A 20,438-nucleotide genomic window follows, 5' to 3' on the forward strand; every position below is an offset into this window, starting at 1 on the left:
CTTGTTTCCATGGTGCATGTTGGCAGATCCATCTGATTGAATTTTTACCGGTATTGGAATAACTATGTAAATGCCTTTAACCAATCAGAGAGGCTGACACCGTTATTCCAAATAGCTGTTGCTTGATGGACTCATGTTTCACAGCTTGCGTTCTGCGTGTGTTTGGGGTCTCACTCAGACCGGCTTAAACACTGTTACCATTCAACTGAAGCCATACAAGAGCTGAAAACAACATTCATTGGCCAAGTGTGTTTGGCGAAGGAAGAAAACAAGATTTCCAGAACCCTGTCCTGGCTGATTCTTCTGGTATGTTGACATTTTTTTTGTGTGTGTCACAGCTAGAGAACTTACACAACACCTGACCGGAACAACTTTAGTATACTGGTGTAAGCTGAAATTAAGCAAGTGAGTTTGTAAAAATAGATCACCGCTACATCAAAATGGATGTGCTGGACCTTTCAAAAGTTTGGAGAAATATTGTGAATTATTATTACAATTCAAAATAACTGTTTTCTATTACAATATATTGTAAAATGTAATGTATTCCTGTGATGCAAAGCTACATTTTCAGCAGCATTACTCCAGTCTTCAGTGTCACATGATACTTCATAAATCATTCTAATATGCTGATATGACAAAAAAAAAAAACATTTTTTTATTGTTGAAAATAGTTGTGCTGCTTCATATTTTTTTAATGCATTTTTTTCAGGATTCTTTGATTAATAGAAAGTTTAAATGTAAATCTGTTTAGTGTGCTCTTGCTGAATAAGTATGAAAATAATCATAACTCACCCCAAACTTTTAAACAGTAGTGTCTCTTGTTATTTTTGTATAACTCTCCTGGTTATGTGTGTTAATTATGGAGCTGATAGGTGTGAATGCCATGTACGTAATGAAGGCATTCTGCGCATGTGTGATTATGTTGAGGAATCGAATGAGCTAAATCACTGGATGAAAGTTTGACTATGCATCAAACACTAAGTGGAAATTAAGAATTCAATGGAGATGGTAAAGATACTGACATAAATTGCAAGAATGTTGGAATGTTGATAAATGATCCGGTGTGAGAAAGTGTGAAAGGGAGAGACTGGGACAGCTGAAGGGAAGCGAGACTTCAAACGTGCCAAAATGTCAATGCTATTAATACACCTCAGCAACTGCTCTCCAATGAACACTCGCTCTGAGAGAGTGTTTGGATATCAGGAAGTGTGAAGAAAGTGATGGTAAAAAACTGCCCCAGGGCAGTTATCTTCCTTAAGTTACTTTATTTTTTGCATTTTCTTTTTTTTTTTGTTGAGGCGACAGAGGAATGGCCATACCGAGCATGTCTCGCTCAAGTATGCTTACAGAAGTGCTTTATCTGGATGAAGGGACCTCGACGTCAGGCACAGAGTGTGGAGACGAGTCTGATCTTCAGCCAAGAGCCTTAAAGGAGCCTCAGACAGTGTGTGTTGAAGACACTAGAATATCAAACTTCATGCCGAAGGGTGAGAGAGGACAGTCACTTTAAAGGTTAATGGGTTCAAGAGCGGATGTCAAACATTTTTTAGACAGAACGGAAGCTTATATTCTTAGAAATAAACTTTCTTCCAAGAACCATCTAGGCTAGTGTTGTAGTACTCGAGTACAGGTGTTGTTTTTTTAAGATTTTGTCTCGGTTTCGACCGCATTTGTACTCATTGTCTCATTCTCAGACTGAGGGTAGCCTACATTTCCACAGACGACAAGGTTGTCAAAACGATCCTCCTTCACCATTCCCCCCAAGTTTAATCATTTAAACTGTTAAATGATTATTTTCCGTGTTATTTTAGTATCATTTATGTACTATTTTAGTATTTAATAATATTTTGAATTAACTTTTATTTTTATATTTTTAGTGTTCATTTTATTTTAAGTTTTATTAATTTTGTCATGTACTTTTGTCCTTTTTATTTGTTTTTAGTTCTTGTAGCTACTTCTATTTCACTTGAATTTTTTTTTTATTCCCATTTTTTAGTTGTATTAATTTTAGTACTTAAACTTATTTTATTTCAGTAAGTTGTCGAAAACATTTCAAAATTTAATTCAAGTTTTTCTTCTAATATTTAATTTTAGCTTAATTTCAGTTAATGAGAATGATTTAGTTTTTGTTTTTATGAGATGGTTCACTTTAGAGGTTGATTTGGATGGGAAGTTGTTGTTGTTCATCACATATGTTTACATGTATTTACAGGTGAGGAATATCAAACGTCTGACTTTACAAGTACAGAAGACAACAATATCCAGTCGTGCATCAGCAACAGGTTTGCACAATGTGACTTCCAATTAAATTACAGGTTTATGGTTCCATTGATTGATTTAACTGGGATGTTTTCTGTGGTCATTCAAAGGTCAGATGACTCAAGTGAGAGAGAGGAGAAAGCTACATCCCGCTGCTTCAGGAAACATCTCAGGAAACACAGAACTGAGATTGAAGACATGAAGAAAAGAAAGGAAACATGTAGAAAAGAGAGAATGAGAAGAAATGCTCCTGTCGATTCTGACCACAAGAGCTTCTCAACACCGGAGCGTTTATCCCAAACTTGTCAGATCTCTCAAACTCCAGATTTCCATATGTGGGAATGTCCTCAAGATGTAGGTGTTTCCCGTTTACGTCTTCACAAGCTGGAAGTTGACTCACCTTCTACCGTTGAGTCTCGCAGCTCGATATCTGGTGGTGTGGAACCAAACTTCGACTCTGAGTTTGAGTATATTTACGCTGAGAGCATCAAGGGATGCGACTCTTCTTGTTACACTACTCCAGTTGACTGTAATACTCCCAATACCCTTGTCAAAACTGATATATGCAATGAACAAGACCCTGTATCTGTCTGGAACGGCTTTGACAAAGAATCTGAAGACTCGGATTGTGATTTGTACGTCTCAAGTAACGTGCCTGGTTGCAGTATAGAAGCTACAGCAGGTTCTGGATATTCCTACTATACTTCCAGGTTGAAAGCTGATTGTTTTGGGTCTTTCATAGATGAATTTGACTTCAATTCGACTTGTATTTACACGGACTGGGATAGGAGAGCTGACAGCACAGAAACCGACCACCGTTACAGTCTAATCGAGGCGGAGTGGGGTTCAGCTTCATCTAGATCGAGCTACGGCTCTGAGAGTTCACGCTACACCACAGACTGTAACACAGACGTACAAACAAGCAGCTCAGATTCAGACAGCTGTGATTTAGAGGGTCTTGGTGACATAAGATTCCCAGACGGATGCCCTGAAGTGTTTTTGCCAGGTTGTTTTGATGCTCTAGGTGCTTTTAAAGACATGTGCAGAGACACAGAGAGCAATTCAGAGTCTTCCATTTCAAGGTTTTGCTCTAAACTGGAAACGGGTGAACTCTGGGGCGCTGTGACTCAAACAGACCGTTGGCATTTCTCTGAATTTTTCGGTAAAATGGTTAAAGAAGTAACACAGGAGAAAGACACAGAGAAAGTGAATGTAAACGAGGGGTTTCTGTTCCACCCTAAGCAGGTGTGTGACTAAAGACATAAACGCAGCTTGACAACAGACTTGATACAAATGTGAATATATATATATATATATATATATATATATATATATATATATATATATATATATATATATATATATACTGTATATGTACAAAAAGTGGGCAAAATAATAAGGTATTTCCTGATATTATATATTAGATTGTCCATTCTCATTTAGGTATTTGCCATATGAAACTCACTTAGTTAATTTTTAATTTGTTTTTTTTATTTAGACAATCAAAGCAAAAAAGAATAAAAAATCCAGATATTTTTTATGCATATTTCAAACTATACAAGAAATATATTGTAGTGCTGTCAAATAAAATTATCGCAGTTAATCGCATCTAACATAAAAGTTTGTTTACACACACATACACACATATAAACAAACGTATGTTAGATGCGAGTAATTGCCATGTATTGATTTAAGTATATAATATGTGCATATATTATATAATCACAAACTTTTGTTAGATGCGATTAATCGCTTTGACAGCCGTAATATATTGCTAATATACATAAATGACATAATTTACATAAATATATTTTCAATATGTTTTAGTTATATTTCCTAATATTTTGTGGCAAATTTTTATTTATTGTTGATCTAAATATATGCATATTGTCCAAAATATATTTACAAAAAACATATTGCATTTACTCAGTGTATTTTAGGACTGGAAATGTATTTTCTTACCCATTTTGTTAAAAAAAAGTATTACATCTAATTATATATGTGTATGTTTATATATATATATATATATATATATATATATATATATATATATATATATATATATATATATATATATATATATATATATATATATAAAATAATTTTAATATCGTCCATTTATCATTCATAACGTGAATATTTTATTATCAGTTCCTCCCACATTCTTTGACCATTTTTAGCAATTTCAAAACAATACAATTCTGATAATTTTGATCAATAAGATAAACTTTTTATTCATACATTTCATTATTCATATTTTTCAGCAGCAACTCATAGAGTACAGTCATATGACATACAGTCATACAGTTATTTACAGCAGTTTTCATAATGCTCATTATTTCTTAGTTCCTCCAGGTGAAAAACGCAGAATATCGAGAGGGTCGTGAATACTCACTTCTCCGCCACATTCAGAACGGGTCTTATGGAGACGTCTTCAGCATTCGGGACAAACAGACAGGATTTACATGTGCCGCCAAGAGGGTAAATATCCATTCCTGCCTCACATATTAAAATACACTCTTAAAGGTTACTTTAAGCATTGATTTAAGAATAATTAGCATTGATGGCTCCATGAAGAACCTTTAGAATTTTCCACTGTTCTTCAAGCTAAGAAATAATGGTTCTTTATAGGACTGTTCACTGGAAGGATCTCTGGGGAACCAAAGATGATTTTTCTATGGCATTTCTGTGAAAATCCCCTTTTGAACCTTTATTTTTAAGAGTTCAAGTTCATATCTCTGAATATTCTTGATTGCATGCTCTATTTTTGGACCAAGTTGTTTGTATGAACCATTTCCTGTGACTCTCTGTGATTTATTTCCTTACTGATCCAATGCATTGCTCTCTTGTGAAGATTCCCCTTTGTAGTTTTAGGTGGGAGGAAGTAGAAACATGGAGCAGGATGGAGTCTCCTCGTGTCCTCCAGCTGTATGGAGCCGTGAGAGAAGGACCCAATGTGATTCTCTTCATGGACCTGAAAAGAGGTGAGCACTTTAACCAGTGAGAGCCTCTAAAAAGCAAGTCAAGTCATATATGAGCCAATCAATTCTCTCTCTAGGTTCTTTAGCTCAGCTGCTGAGAGTGAGGGGTCGTCTCTCTGAAGAACTGGCTCTGTATTATCATGCTCAGGTCCTGCAGGCTCTCGAACACCTGCACAGCAGACGCGTCGTACACCTTGATGTGAAAGGTTTGTGGCACGGTCATGGTTATGGATTTTCAGTAAAAAAATCACAGATTGGTGCACTGATATCATTCATGTATGTAGTTGACAACGTGTTGCTGTCTGAGGATGGCAGACGGTGTTTTCTGTGTGATTTCGGGCTCTCTGAGACACTCAATCAGGGCGGATACAGCATCAAAACCTTCAGAGGTGACTACACACACACACACACACACACACACACACACACACACACACACACCAGCATGCATCCATGCCTACTGATAAAGAATTATAGATATAGTGTGTGTGGTGTGTGCAGGAAACATTCTGCGTGGCACTGAGTCTCACATGCCTCCAGAGGTGGCGAGGGGCGACCCTCGCTCTGCTAAAGCTGACGTCTGGAGCAGCTGCTGTATGTTACTGCACATGCTCAGTGGACATCAGCCCTGGACACGATACTATCCGCATCCACTCTATCTGAAGGTGAAGTGTGTGTGTGTGTGTGTGTGTGTGGTGCCTAGAAAGCAAGTCACCTAATTAGACTATACCAGTCAAAAGTAACACACCTCCTTATTCTTAATTATGACCATTTTCTACATTTTAGAATAATAGTAAAGTCACCAAAACAAAAAAATAACATATGTACTTACTACATACATATTATTTATTAACATTATATTAACACATAAATATGAATTTTATATATATATATATATATATATATATATATATATATATATATATATATATATATATATATATATATATATATACATACACTCACCTAAAGGATTATTAGGAACACCTGTTCAATTTCTCATTAATGCAATTATCTAATCAACCAATCACATGGCAGTTGCTTCAATGCATTTAGGGGTGTGGTCCTGGTCAAGACAATCTCCTGAACTCCAAACTGAATGTCAGAATGGGAAAGAAAGGTGATTTAAGCAATTTTGAGCGTGGCGTGGTTGTTGGTGCCAGACGGGCCGGTCTGAGTATTTCACAATCTGCTCAGTTACTGGGATTTTCACGCACAACCATTTCTAGGGTTTACAAAGAATGGTGTGAAAAGGGAAAAACATCCAGTATGCGGCAGTCCTGTGGGCGAAAGTGCCTTGTTGATGCTAGAGGTCAGAGGAGAATGGGCCGACTGATTCAAGCTGATAGAAGAGCAACTTTGACTGAAATAACCACTCGTTACAACCGAGGTATGCAGCAAAGCATTTGTGAAGCCACAACACGCACAACCTTGAGGCGGATGGGCTACAACAGCAGAAGACCCCACCGGGTACCACTCATCTCCACTACAAATAGGAAAAAGAGGCTACAATTTGCACAAGCTCACCAAAATTGGACAGTTGAAGACTGGAAAAATGTTGCCTGGTCTGATGAGTCTCGATTTCTGTTGAGACTGTTCTGACCATGTCCATCCCTTTATGACCACCATGTACCCATCCTCTGATGGCTACTTCCAGCAGGATAATGCACCATGTCACAAAGCTCGAATCATTTCAAATTGGTTTCTTGAACATGACAATGAGTTCACTGTACTAAAATGGCCCCCACAGTCACCAGATCTCAACCCAATAGAGCATCTTTGGGATGTGGTGGAACGGGAGCTTCGTGCCCTGGATGTGCATCCCACAAATCTCCATCAACTGCAAGATGCTATCCTATCAATATGGGCCAACATTTCTAAAGAATGCTTTCAGCACCTTGTTGAATCAATTCCTAATAATCCTTTAGGTGAGTGTATATATATATATATATATAATATAATATAATATAATATAATATATATTATGTGTGTGTGTGTATATATGTATATGTACAGAAACGCACAAACCTAATTTCACACATTTAAACATAAGATTTGGATCAAAATATGTTTAAGATTAAAAACAAACAAATATTATAACTAAAATTCTGTCCAAATTTGTGTATATATTGTATGTATGTATTTTTTCAGATGTTTTTATTTTATATTTAAAACTAACATATTTTAAAATATGTTTGCAAAAATATATTTTGGCACGAAAACAAATTTCAATTTGAAAAAGCTGCAATGTTTACAACGTTTATGTGAAATACATTTTGGCCAAAAAAACCCAACAAAACGATATATGATATTTATTGATTATTGATTATTTATTGACTATTGATTGTATTCATAACATGAAAGTTTTATTATCAGTGCATCCACAGTTTTAACCAAATTTCAAATTCACACATTTAAGCATAAGATTTAGATCGAGGATTATGATAAACATAAATTCAGTCAAAACTCAAATTGACCAGTGCAATATATACATGAGTAATGTCTGTGTGTTTTCTTGACTTTTAATGTTTTGACATGCTGTCTGTGTAACTATGTTGATGTGCTATGGTTATCAGATCGTCAGTGAGCCCCCTCCTTTATGTGAGATTCCACCTGACTGTGACCCCCTGACCTGTGATGTCATCAGAGGGGGACTGGTTAAGGAGCCGGGAGAGAGACACTCGGCATCCCAACTGCTGCACAAAACTGTTAAAGCACTCAGAACAGGTTCAAAATGTTTTATGGTGATGGAATATGTATAATATAAATATGTCATGTCAACCTACTAACGTGCACTACTGTTCAAAATTGTGTGGTTGGAAAGATTTTCTTAATGTTTATAAAATAAGTTTCTTATGCTCACCAAGGCTGAATTTATTTGATCAAAAATACAGTAACAACAGTGATACTGTGAAATATTCTAATTTAAAATAACTTTTTTATTTGAATATACCTTAAAGGTGCAGTGTGTGATTTTTAGCGGCATCTAGTGGTGAGGTTACAAATTGCAACCATCAAAAGTCAGGTGGCCGACAGAAGCAGTAGCACCTCAATGCAGTACAAAAGATCTGGGGGGAGGAGTAGGATCTCATATAAGGGGAGGAGATTGGTAGGTTTAGGGGTGGGTCTAGGGATCAGGGTGTGGAGTTGGGTAGGTTTAGGTATGTAAGGTGGGAGGAGTTGGATCTGGATCCGACTCCTCCCCCCGGATCTTTTGTACTGCATTGAGGACCATCTCGACAGAAGTCGTCATCTGAGACAGCAGAGAGTAGCCAGTTAAGCAATGAGGTTTCTTTACAAAGATAAATTAAGAAATTATGTTTACTTTATTATTCAGTAAAACAATGTTAATGCGAATATTATTGTTACTTGTTCATCATTGTGTCAGTGTTTCATTCGATGATTTTAGCTAGCTTCTTTGCATGAAGAACGACATAGTGGCGAAACGTGTTTGTCCGTTTAGGGCCACTGTAGAAACATGTCGGCACAAAATGGCGCATTTCAATGTAAGGGGACCTGTGGTGTATGTAGATAGAAATGGCTCATTCTAAGGTAATAAAAACATACCGGTTCATTAAGTAAGGTCTTTATACACCACTGAAAACATAGTTATGTATACTATATTGCATTTCTGTCTACAGATCCTCCTAAATATTACACAATGCACCTTTAAAATGTAACTTATTCCTGTGATCAAAGCTGAATTTTCAGCATCATTACTCCAGTCTTCAGTGTCACATGATCCTTCAGGAATGCTGATTTGCTGCTCAAGAAACATTTATTATCAATCTTGAAAACAGTTGTGCTGCTTAATATTTTTGTGTAAACTCGGATGCATTTTTTCAGGATTCTTTGATAAATAGAAAGTTCAAAAGAACAGCATTTATTTGATATAGAAATTGTTTGTAACGTTATAAATGTCTTTACTGTCACTTTTGATCAATTGAATGTGTCCTTGCTGAATAAAAGTATTAATTTAAAAATATTACCATCTTACCAACACCAAACGTAGAGAACAGTTGTACATTAAGCCCTTTATTTTCTGCACATTTAGTATGTGGGATCTCTGGGCCTGGAGAATCATCCGAACAACATTCAGCCCCTCCGTTCAAAGACTGTCTGAATGTCAGCTTGCATGAGTCTTCTGTCCCATCCATCCCGAAAACTCCTGAATCTCCCATGACAACAAGGCCTTCTAGCTTCCCAGAAGACCTCTCAGCACCCACAATCCACTGGGTGAGCACATGGAGACAGACGGCACAAGACGAGGATGATTCTGACTCGGAGGAAAGCCAGTGGGATGAGGATGCAGAAATGAACAAACTAACAAGAGACAAGACGAGAAGCTGGATGGACAGATACTGGGGGGAGGAGGAACAAAACTATTCAGACGATGACAGAGAACTTGAGTCTGATGAAGAGATTTGTGATAAAGATGCATCACAGATTAACAAAAATCTGACAGAGAAACAAACAGATCCTGAAGAAAGCAAAACTGATCATTTCATGGAAAAGAGAGTTGTAATTAGAGGATGTGGAGAATTTGACAGAAGTCTTTTAGAGGAGACAGAGAGCTGGGATGGAGAGATCCGAAGCTTTGTGGATGATGAAGAGGTGGAGAGTGATTTAGAGAGTCTTCGAGAGCTGGGAAGCGATTGCGCACAAGAGTGGGAACCGTTCCTACAGCTCCAGACACTTTATCGCCCGAAAGAAGCTCAACTGCTTAGCGAAGACAGCTACTCTGAGTCTGAAGAGGAGTCGGTCATGCTGAGGAAGAGTGGTGAGTGCTGGTTGTGTGTGAGCTTGATTTGATTCATTGTTTCCAGTTTGTACATACTTTTATAGAGTCAATTCTGTACTATTATAAAACTTTTGTTTCAGTTGTTTGCCTTTTAAAGGGACAGTTCACATTTCTGTCATCATTTACTCACCCTCATGTTGATCCAAACATGTATGAGTTTCTTATTTGGAACAAAAAAAGAGGCTTAATGCTGCCGTACAGTGAATATGAGCAGGGGCTGTCAAGCTCCAAAAATGATAAAAAGTAGTAGTGCAAACGACTTTTGCACTATATTTTAAAGGCCCATCACACCAAGGTCAATAACTGTAATGTTAAAGATATAGTTTTAAAATCGTACTAAATTTAAAAGAATAGCAGAGTACACACCACAACTATAATGGTAACGACATTGGACGATTCTACAGCTGATGAACGATAAAAACATTGACAACAACCAATCAGAATCCATCCTGCTTTCAAGTGCTTGAGCATTTAAAGCTGCAGCGCACTCTAAGAATAAACAATGATATTGTCCGCTGGTGTGGACGCTAATATAGTTATCGTTATAGCTATCTTTATAGTTAACGTTCTTGGTTTGAAAGCCGCAGTGAAACTAAATGATTGGAAAAGTCTGGCACACGTCACCAAAGCCTGTTGTTACACCAGAAGATCAAGTAATAACATTTTGAAGGTCCAAAATAAAAAAAATAAAAAAATATGCATAGAAGAATTGTTCACAATCAGATCAATAACATGCATTTAGAAAATAGTGACTTTAAGTGTCTTTCCTTTTAAAGCTTCTGGGGCCGGTTTATTTTAGACCGGTCTATAGTGTTAGACAAGTCTAAAATGTGCTTCTAGTCTAATGCAAGTTAGACTATTTCACAAAAATAAAGACTGACTTAATTTAGACCAAAAGAATTAGACACCTTACCCCCAGGCTAACTTAGGTCTAAGACTCTGTTACTTTGGCAACCAACAGTAACAATCAGTTACATTACAGACAAAAGAAAAGGGAAAATGGCACATAATTTAAACATTTCTTCTTGTTACTACATTCTCTGCTAAATTTCCCAAGTAAAATGTCCTTGTAACTGTTATACTCCTCCAACAAACACATATTTTCCGCTGGGGTAAACTGCACTGGATGCGCTTACTCGACCCGCCATGTTTTTTGTTTTGAAAAGTGTCTTAATTTACCCAGAATGCATTGCAGTGTAGTCCTACTTAAGATAGTCAGAGTCTTAAGTGCTTTGTGCAACGGTCTGATTTAGATGTCTATCTGAAGTCTGACTATCTACTATATCTAAGCCATAGTCAAAGTCTATCTTTGTGAAACCGGCCCCTGTTCTCCATAAAACACGTAATTCCAAAGTTGGTCACATTTACCATTGTTCTGCTAAATATCGCAGGCAAAAACCAGTCATTCCAATAGGAATCTGCGCCATCAAAGTTTCCCCTCCTCATGTTCAAGTTGGTCATGTGAATTCACTGTGCTTACCAACCAAAAGCTGCTTGGTTTGAAAGTGACTTCTGTGTTTTTTGCATTGCTATGCCATTGACAATGGACAATGGACCTGTTTTTGCTGATGTGTCCACACCTGAACAGTAACCTTTACCCCTAAGATCCTAAGTCACTGATTGGTGAAAGGAATTTTGATCTGTGAACATATCCTACTTGCATAAATAACATTAAATCATCTAAGTAACTCATTAGTGTGCCATATCGGATAGATAAGTTCATGGATCAACATCCTTGATCAACATATACTCTTAAATATAAAAGTTATTAATTGGCATCTATGGTTCCATAAAGAACCTTTAACATTCATGGAACTTTTGAATTCAACAAAAGGTTATTTATAGAGGAAAAAGGTTCTTTAGATTATTAAAATGTAAAGAAAATAATGGTTATTTTAAGAACTGTTCACTGAAAGTTTCTTTTAAGCAACCTAAAATTATTATTTTATGGCATCACTGTAGAAACTTTATTCTTACTGTTCAACATTTCCATCTACACTGTAAAAATACACTATTACAGTATTTTTTCTTTAAAGTTGTAAGTAAAACAAAAATTATTGGAGTTTGTTTTACAAGAAAATACTGTTTCTCCAGGTCATGCAATATGTTTCTTGCCGTTTCTTTGTTTTTTTTTTTAAATTTACTAGTAATTTCTGAGTGAAAATTGATAGTTTTTTTCAGTATACTGTACCAATATGATTTTAAGGATAAGGAAAAGAGTAGGTTTGGGGTTAGTTCCTTGAATAGGTTCTTAATTTTCATCTGATTCCCAAGATTTTGCTTGTGCTTTATACACCTTTGGAGCGTATCTTTGCCTCAAACACACTGCAACAACATATGTAGCACAAATGTTCTGATTCAAAGTGAATCTCAAGCACTTTCAATGCAATGTTGATGAGTTCTCTTTTGTTCTCCACAGAACAAAAAAGCCCAAGTTCACCTGATTCTCATGGACTGCAACCTCTCACCTGCACCAGCCGCTGTGACTCTGAGCAAGATCTTAGTGAGGAGGTAAACATTGCAGACATAATAATGTGTTTAATGATTGTTATTGTGCCCGAACATCAAATGAACCCCATGTTCTTGCTTTAAAGGACTCTGATGATTTTAGCTCAGGGGTTTTCTCCTCCTGCAGCACTGCAGATGATCAAAGCTTCAATGTGGATTGGTCGGTGTCAACTGATCAGACGCCTTCTTGCTATTTTGAAGGTAAGATTCATCAGTAGAGTGCATTTTTAGGTGCTTATGTATGTCATTTTAGTGTGTATTGATTTGTGCGTGTGCAGGTCTTGGTGTTGATATATGGGTGGAAGACGTAAGCGGAGAAAGTTTAAAGATTAGAGAGAGGCCACAGGTTAAAATCGGTCACATTGCTGTGGGTATCAGTGAACAGGTGAGATTTTTGTGTAATGTATGTGTTTAAGATTCCATCACAAGTTGTCTTTTGTAATATTTATCATGTTTTTATGAGCAATTTGTTCTTTGTTAATTGATACAACTGAGCATTAATCTGCATTTATGTCTGTGTCACAGATATCTTTGAGGACCTTCAGTTTGGCCACCCTGGATGGGCGGCTGGTGTCTCAGGACACAGAAGTGTGTGTATCGGGCATGTGGCTGCAGTGTGTCCCTGCTCCTGATGGCAGTCCCAGTTGGGATTGGAGGGTCAGAGATGGAAAATTAGAGATGCAAGAATATGATGAACATTCAGACACCTGCTCAACATTGGCACTTTAGCCAAAGCGACCACTACAAACAAACAGAACTGGAGTTGTATATACATATCATTGTTTTCATTTGTAGCATTATGATGCTTAATTTATTTGTCACTCATGCATTTGTGTTGGATTGAATTCAATCCGAGTGTGTGAAATGATACAATTATTTTGGCGCAACTGTACAGGTACATTGTAAATTTGTTGTATTTATAGTTGTTGTTATGAAGACAACACACTCTGTTATAGACAATATTAAAATATACACACCGTTTAAGAAAATAGTCAATACTTTTATATAAAATACATATATTGTTATGAAAACAAACGCTATGCAATGTGAACTAAGGCGTGTACTCTCACTACAATAGATCGGAAGTTCTTACTTCCTCATTTCCCAAATCCAACCGGATCTGTCGGTCTTTCTGATTGGAGCTCACTTCTAGAAGGCGGGATTCTGCATTGTTCTGCTTACCTGATTGGACCGTTTTTATGTGGTGGGCGGGACCTGTCTAGCCGGTGCGTTGAGTTGCAACATACGCCATTTTGCATTGACAGCGGTGCGCTACAGCAGTGGAGACATAAAGCTCGAGAAGCCCCGGTTTAGAGGTGATTTTATTTCGCTGTCTTCGTGATAAACATATTCATTTATTGACGATTACGTTAAGCTCATTAGTCATATATTAATCCGTTTTTAAATGATTAAATTCGTAATTTGAAGTACCAGCTGGTTGCTCTTATCTTGTATGTAGCTAGTCGGCTAATCTGCTAAAGATGATTGGTCCATAAAATCAGTTTGAGAAAAACACGCCTCAAATATTATGTATTTTAACTTAAAACTGTCTGTAAAATCATCTTTAAATTGTTAGTGGTTAACAGTGTAGACGAAGCTAGCTATACTGCTATTATAACAGGGGTTGTCGCAATTAGAATGCATTTTAAATATTAAATTAATCTTAGTTTTAAGCCTTAAAGTAATTGAATAAACCTTTAGATTAAATATGTACGCATTGACAGTCTGCCACAATTTATGTTTGTCCATTTTATTAGACATTTATTCACAAAATGTGCTTTATATTTTATAATAAACAGGAATATTTTGAAGTGTTATTGGAAATAGCTTTGAAGCCTAGAGACTGTCTATCCCAATTTCCAAGATAGATATTGTTTATCCTTGTATACTTTGATTCATTAAAATGGTGTTGTATATTATCAGACAAGATTTTTTTCCTGTGAACATTTATGCAAATGTGTGATTGTTTGTATATCATAAGACCTTGCATGAACATTACAGGGTTTTGCTTTAAAATGGAGCTTTTGAATTCAAGCCAAAACACTGAAATGCATATAGTTAATGTATCTTGTGTTCTGTATAACCTCTTTTTTAAATAAAAAGATGTTTATCTCTTAATTTTGCAGTGTAAAGTATGGGGAATGTCTTTGCAAACCTGTTTAAGGGTTTATTCGGGAAGAAGGAGATGAGAATTCTCATGGTTGGTCTTGATGCCGCCGGTAAAACCACCATCCTTTACAAACTCAAGCTGGGAGAAATAGTAACCACCATTCCCACTATCGGTACGGCTGAAGACGTCATCTGTTTTTACATCTGTTATTTGTTTTTGGCAGTGTTTGATGTTCTGATTTCTCACATTTTTCTCACAGTTTGACCTTGACTTGTGCATCATGTTGCACAGAACTCTTTTGTTCTCATCTTAGCATTGCTACTTTCACTCACATTATCTGCTGTGTTTTCCTGAATGCGTGTTGAATTTGTGTCTGTAATGCTTTATAGTTATTTTTTTCACCTTTTCTCCTGCAGGTTTTAATGTAGAAACGGTAGAGTATAAGAATATCAGTTTCACGGTTTGGGATGTTGGTGGCCAAGATAAAATCAGGCCACTTTGGAGGCACTACTTCCAGAACACTCAAGGTATGAGAGCTAAAATTAATCTAAATGAGTGCATTTTGCTGTTAAAATGGGCCGACGCAAATTTGCCTGAGAATTTACAATGTTGTAAAATCATGTTCAACCATTTTTATTGTAATGATTTTCCTGATTTTCCTGTTGGCAGGTCTGATCTTCGTAGTTGATAGTAATGACAGGGAACGAGTTAATGAAGCCAGAGAGGAGTTGACAAGAATGTTAGCTGAAGACGAGTTGCGTGATGCCGTTCTTCTTGTTTTTGCAAACAAACAGGTGAGCATCACTTATCTGCAGTATTGCCCATCTCTCCAGGGCTCTTTGAAACAATATTACATGCAAATAATAAAAGCAACTACCCATATTGTCATGCATAGTCATGATGCTGAGATACACTGACTTGTCTGCTTTAAAAGAGTGAAGAAAACGCTACCCTTTTTGTTGTTGGCATCAAAAGCATTGTGCAATCAAACGCTACAGAATTTTGGCACAAATTCAACTGGTCAAATTCAGAAGCTTGTCAATTTGGGCAGATGCCAATATAGGCAGGTTGCATGATGTTCTCATCTTAAAAAATGTTGTAAATACAATCCAAACTACATTAAAAACATGTTAACCCTCAGAGTACATTTGTATAACGCAATTAAATATAATAGCAAATTAAACAATACCTAACTTAAACTAAATATGGGTAAAAAAATAAATAAACACATGATACAATTCTTAACACTTTTGGAACAAATTTATCGTATAATTTAAGTATTTGACATCTAATACTTTTTTATTTCTATACATCTAGTGATCTAGTTTCATATGTATATTTTTGACCATTTTTGAGCAGTGCAATAGGGGTGAAACTCTTTTCTATAGTTTTCAGTGAATGATACAAAATGTGACAGGTGTTTTCTGAGCTGTTTCATCATCATTAGTGTTTCATTGATGTAACGTTTTTTTATCTTTTTTTTATGAAGAGATTATTATATTATATTTAGAATATGCTATATTTTTTTTAACAGTATTTATATTTTCCATGACTGTATCCTTGCTGGTGGCCAAAAGTGATGTCTGGAGGGGATGATTGTTTTTAAAATACAATTTCGATCAAAATACGAGGAAAATATTTTATATTTTTTTATATTTTAGTAACACTTTACAAAAGGTTCCATTAGTTAAAGTTAGTTAATGTGTTAACTAGCAATGAGCAATATTTTGTTCCAGTACTTATTAATCTTTGTTAACATTAATTAATAAAAATACAACTGTTCATTGTTAGTTCATTAACCCCTTGCTCATCACCCCCAATTTTGGCAAGTGCTGCATACATGAAATGCCCAAAATAAAAAGGTTACTGCTCATAAGTAATTCTGAATAGAAACATAACACACATACATTTAGAAAGCCAACCCTTGAGAGTTTATAGTTCAAGACTCAAATTTAACCAGACTGTTATTAATATTGAGATATATAAGCTCAAACATATTTTGAACTAAAATAATCTAGGATCACCAGTGATCCCTGCCAGGTAAGGGGTTAATTAATGTTAACAGATACAATTTTTGATTTTAATTATGTTTTATGAAATGTTGAGATTAATAAATGCTTTAGAAATATTTTTCTTTGTTAGTTCATGTTAACTGATGTAGTTACCTAATGTTAACAAATGAAACCTTATTATAAAGTGTTACCGATATTTATATATGAGGGAAGAACAGGTATTTATCTGACAAAATTATTTGGCAATAGTCAAAATACAGCTACAGGTTTTATTTTACTATATTATACTTTTTACAAAAAAAAAAAAAAAAAAGTATTATCAAATGCATAGAAAAACCAAAAGCTCACAGGAAAAAGCATACCTACATTGACAACAACATAATCAGTTATTAATATTTTGTTGGTTCTCTCTTGTTTTTGCATGTTCATAATTTCTTTGTACGATAGTCTGGCCAAAAATTATTTTTGCACAATTTGGCATGTTTCATTGTGTTATCACAAATTAATAACCATTGACTCAAAGCACAACTACACAATATGCTTACAAATTCTTTAACACATTTTTTTTATAATATTTAAATAAAGGGTGAAGATGTACATTTTCCTAGGCTGGACATCACCTTTGGCTTTAACTGTATTATTTACAAATACATTTGTGCGCTGAATTGTGGATACTTGGTGTTTACAAAAAAAAGAGATTGAATTTTGCACCCTAAATGCCTAGCAAGGCAATTTAGCTACGTTTGTCAAAATTATAAAATGGCTTCTTCATGAAAAAAAATCATCATGAATATTAATGCTTGGGGTTTTGAGGTTTAAATTAAAAAAAGTCACAAAATATGTGGGGCTGCTTTTCACAGTCTTCTGAAAATGTCACATTACGCAGGTCTAATAGGTTGTGAAAGCCATTTCATGTTGATTTGAGATGATTGACACATCTGTTGTGAGGTGGGCTTTGAATCTCTGATTGGATTTGTCTCCTCTCCGTCACAGGACCTTCCCAACGCCATGAACGCAGCTGAGATTACAGATAAACTAGGCCTTCACGCCCTCCGTCATCGTAACTGGTACATCCAGGCCACCTGCGCCACCAGTGGAGACGGGCTCTACGAGGGGCTGGACTGGCTCTCCAATCAGTTGAAAAATCAGAAATGAGCTAGTCTACAGCCTCCAAATCTGTGTGTGTGTTTGTTGTTGTGTGAATGGGTAGGTGTGTGTGTGTTTGTGCGTATGAGAGAGCGAGACACACACAGCTACAGTACTGACCCAGACTTTGACTGAACTCAGTATCCCACGTCCTCCCTCTCATTCGTTTAGGTTTGGGCATTGCTGATTCAGACTGTGTTTGTGTGTGCGTGTGTGTGCATAGTGAAGCGTCTATCTTTAGTATGCACGTTAGCAAGAATGTACCGTTTCATGTGTGTATGAAGGCTTTTCTGTCTGTTTGCTTGGTTTGGGAATGACCCCTGGCGTGCCTTTTATACACACACATCTCCTCTTCTCGTTTCACCTCACAAACTGTAATACGACTCTTGTTGTTTTTGCTCCATACTGCACCACGCGTGGTTTTCACATGACGAAGAAAGAACCAAGGTTGTCGGTAACGAACCGCTCACTGCGATAACCAGATAACCTCTCCTCCGCCAGTATTACAGGCCTGCTGATATACAACATGTACACTTTAGACATAGAGCTTTTAAATGAGATTAAAAACCTGCCCTGTATCTTTAGGAAAAAATGCATTGTAACCTGTATCAGGTGAGGATCGATTCGCTCAGATTCCCCCACCACCGTCCTTGATCGTTCTTTTCGAGTCATTTGAAAATCAGGCTTGTTTTATTTTCGGCTCTTCAGGTCCATGTTTTAATTTGTGAATGTGTCCGAATGTGGGTAGTGGAGTTGTGGGCAGATCTCTGGTTTCCTACTGTACACTACCTGTTTCCAGCCGCCACTCAAAACCGAGCACAATCATAGACTGCTGAACATTCCCCCTACCACCAAATTGTTGGATTTGATTTGAATTAAAAAAAACATCATATATTATATGCTTTGTTATGTTTATTACGTGCATCCTGGTGACTCTTGTGTGGTGTAAAGACGTCAGGTTTCAGACTAAATTTTAGTATCCAGTGTTTTGTAGGTCAGAGGTTTCTTCTAAATCTAGGGTCTACAATAATGGTGTCCACCAATTTGTTTAATCTTTTATTAGCTAACCACAGACAGACAGCTAGAATTTAGCTAAACATTTATTGTAATGATTATTTTAATAGCTTTGCAGCATTATAACAAGGTACATAACCTTTCAAAAGTTTGGGGTCAGTGAGAAAGAATAGATTTTTTTTTAGTAAAGAAATCATTTATAATGTTACAGAGTTTGAAAGAAGTTTCTTATGCCCACCACGACTGTTTATTTGATAAAAAAAAAACAGTAATATTGTGAAATATTATTACAATTTAGAATAACTGTTTTCTAATTGAATATATTTTAAAATGTAATTTATTCCTGTGTTTAAAGCTGAATTTTCAGCATCATTACTCCAGGATTCAGTGTCACATGATCCTTCAGAAATCATTCTGCTGATTTCATTTCTTATTATTATTATTATTATTAATGTTAAAAATAGTTATTGAAAAATGTACCATGGTTACCCAAATACTTAATGCAATTATTAAAGTTGTGCTTGACATTAGCCACAACCATCTAAATGGCTAGACAGAATTCGAGAGCTTCTTATATTGTTTAAATGAGACCCATATTAAATTAATAGTAACAATAGCTGTAGTAATTTGCTGGGAAATATGGTTACCATGATACATTTCTCTAAGAGGATTTTGTTTTTATAACAGCTCGATTAATTTGTTGTCCTTTTATTTTGTAAACTGAATTATTTTTATGACACATATTTAGAAAGAGCTCATGATGAAGCTGCCCATATGAAAGGTAAGAATTTATTTATGATAAAACAGGTTTTGCACAGTATTATTATTTTGTATTTAATTTTCTTCATGACAGGTAAAAATAATTTCGTCAACTAATCTATCCAGGTATAGAAATATGTTGACTACATATTATTATAAATAATTACATATTCTGCATTTAAAATATTTTCCTGGCTGGTTTGGAATGGAATTGTAATGAGTAATTTTTTCCTATATTCATTTTTTTATTTGAAATGATTGCTCAATGATTCAACTTTCCTATGACATGGCACTTAATGTGGGCCAAGGTGCGTCACTGAACACGTTTATGGCGTTATGTTAGAGATGTTTTCTTCTAATTTCAGTAGATGACAGACATCATTTAATATAACTATTGTTAATTTGACTAAAGGACAATTTTCAAGGGATAGGCTAGTTCACTCAAAATGATAATTATCTTATAATTTAAACACCCTCATGTCGTTCCAAACATGTATGACTTTATTTCGTCGAACACAGAAGATATTTTAAAGAATGTTTAATTTTGTTTCCATACAATAAAGCTCATTTCGTTACTCGCGCGCTGAAAGTTTTGTCTGCGCGTGCCCATAAAGCTAAACTAAACTGAGCTCTGTTTCACGTCGTCTTGCACGAGGACAAATTCACACAAAATAATGTAAAGAATAAAAGTGCGTATCCTAGTAAACATAGTAGGTTATGTCTAAGTGAACGTAAACAATAAACGAAATGTGTGTGTCAGTATCAGTGTATTAGATCTGTGCATTCGTTCTTAAAGTGATAGCAGCCATTCCTGCTGCTATCCATGTTTTTACCATTATGTTTTTAAA

General features: G+C 35.8%; 2 protein-coding genes across 2 annotated transcripts; both read left to right on the forward strand.

Moving 5' to 3' along the window:
• The first annotated feature begins 166 nt into the window (after positions 1 to 166).
• Positions 167 to 13,865, forward strand: map3k14b (mitogen-activated protein kinase kinase kinase 14b). Its single transcript, XM_081352699.1, has 15 exons — positions 167 to 306; positions 1,299 to 1,487; positions 2,213 to 2,282; positions 2,370 to 3,504; positions 4,606 to 4,740; positions 5,114 to 5,243; positions 5,318 to 5,446; positions 5,525 to 5,629; positions 5,742 to 5,905; positions 7,817 to 7,967; positions 9,295 to 10,020; positions 12,461 to 12,552; positions 12,636 to 12,750; positions 12,828 to 12,934; positions 13,075 to 13,865. Exons 2-15 carry the CDS (start codon positions 1,310 to 1,312, stop codon positions 13,276 to 13,278), a joined length of 3,441 nt encoding a protein of 1,146 aa, XP_081208825.1. The 5' UTR covers positions 167 to 306; positions 1,299 to 1,309; the 3' UTR covers positions 13,279 to 13,865.
• arf2b (ARF GTPase 2b) lies at positions 13,754 to 18,714 on the forward strand. The gene is made up of 5 exons (XM_081352700.1): positions 13,754 to 13,865; positions 14,676 to 14,831; positions 15,076 to 15,186; positions 15,329 to 15,453; positions 17,665 to 18,714. The coding sequence occupies exons 2-5, from the start codon at positions 14,684 to 14,686 to the stop codon at positions 17,824 to 17,826; spliced, it is 546 nt and encodes a 181-aa protein (XP_081208826.1). The 5' UTR covers positions 13,754 to 13,865; positions 14,676 to 14,683; the 3' UTR covers positions 17,827 to 18,714.
• The last annotated feature ends 1,724 nt before the right edge of the window (positions 18,715 to 20,438 follow it).

Source organism: Scardinius erythrophthalmus (genome assembly GCF_964197995.2).
Source record: "Scardinius erythrophthalmus genome assembly, chromosome: 22".
NCBI lineage: Eukaryota > Metazoa > Chordata > Actinopteri > Cypriniformes > Leuciscidae > Scardinius > Scardinius erythrophthalmus.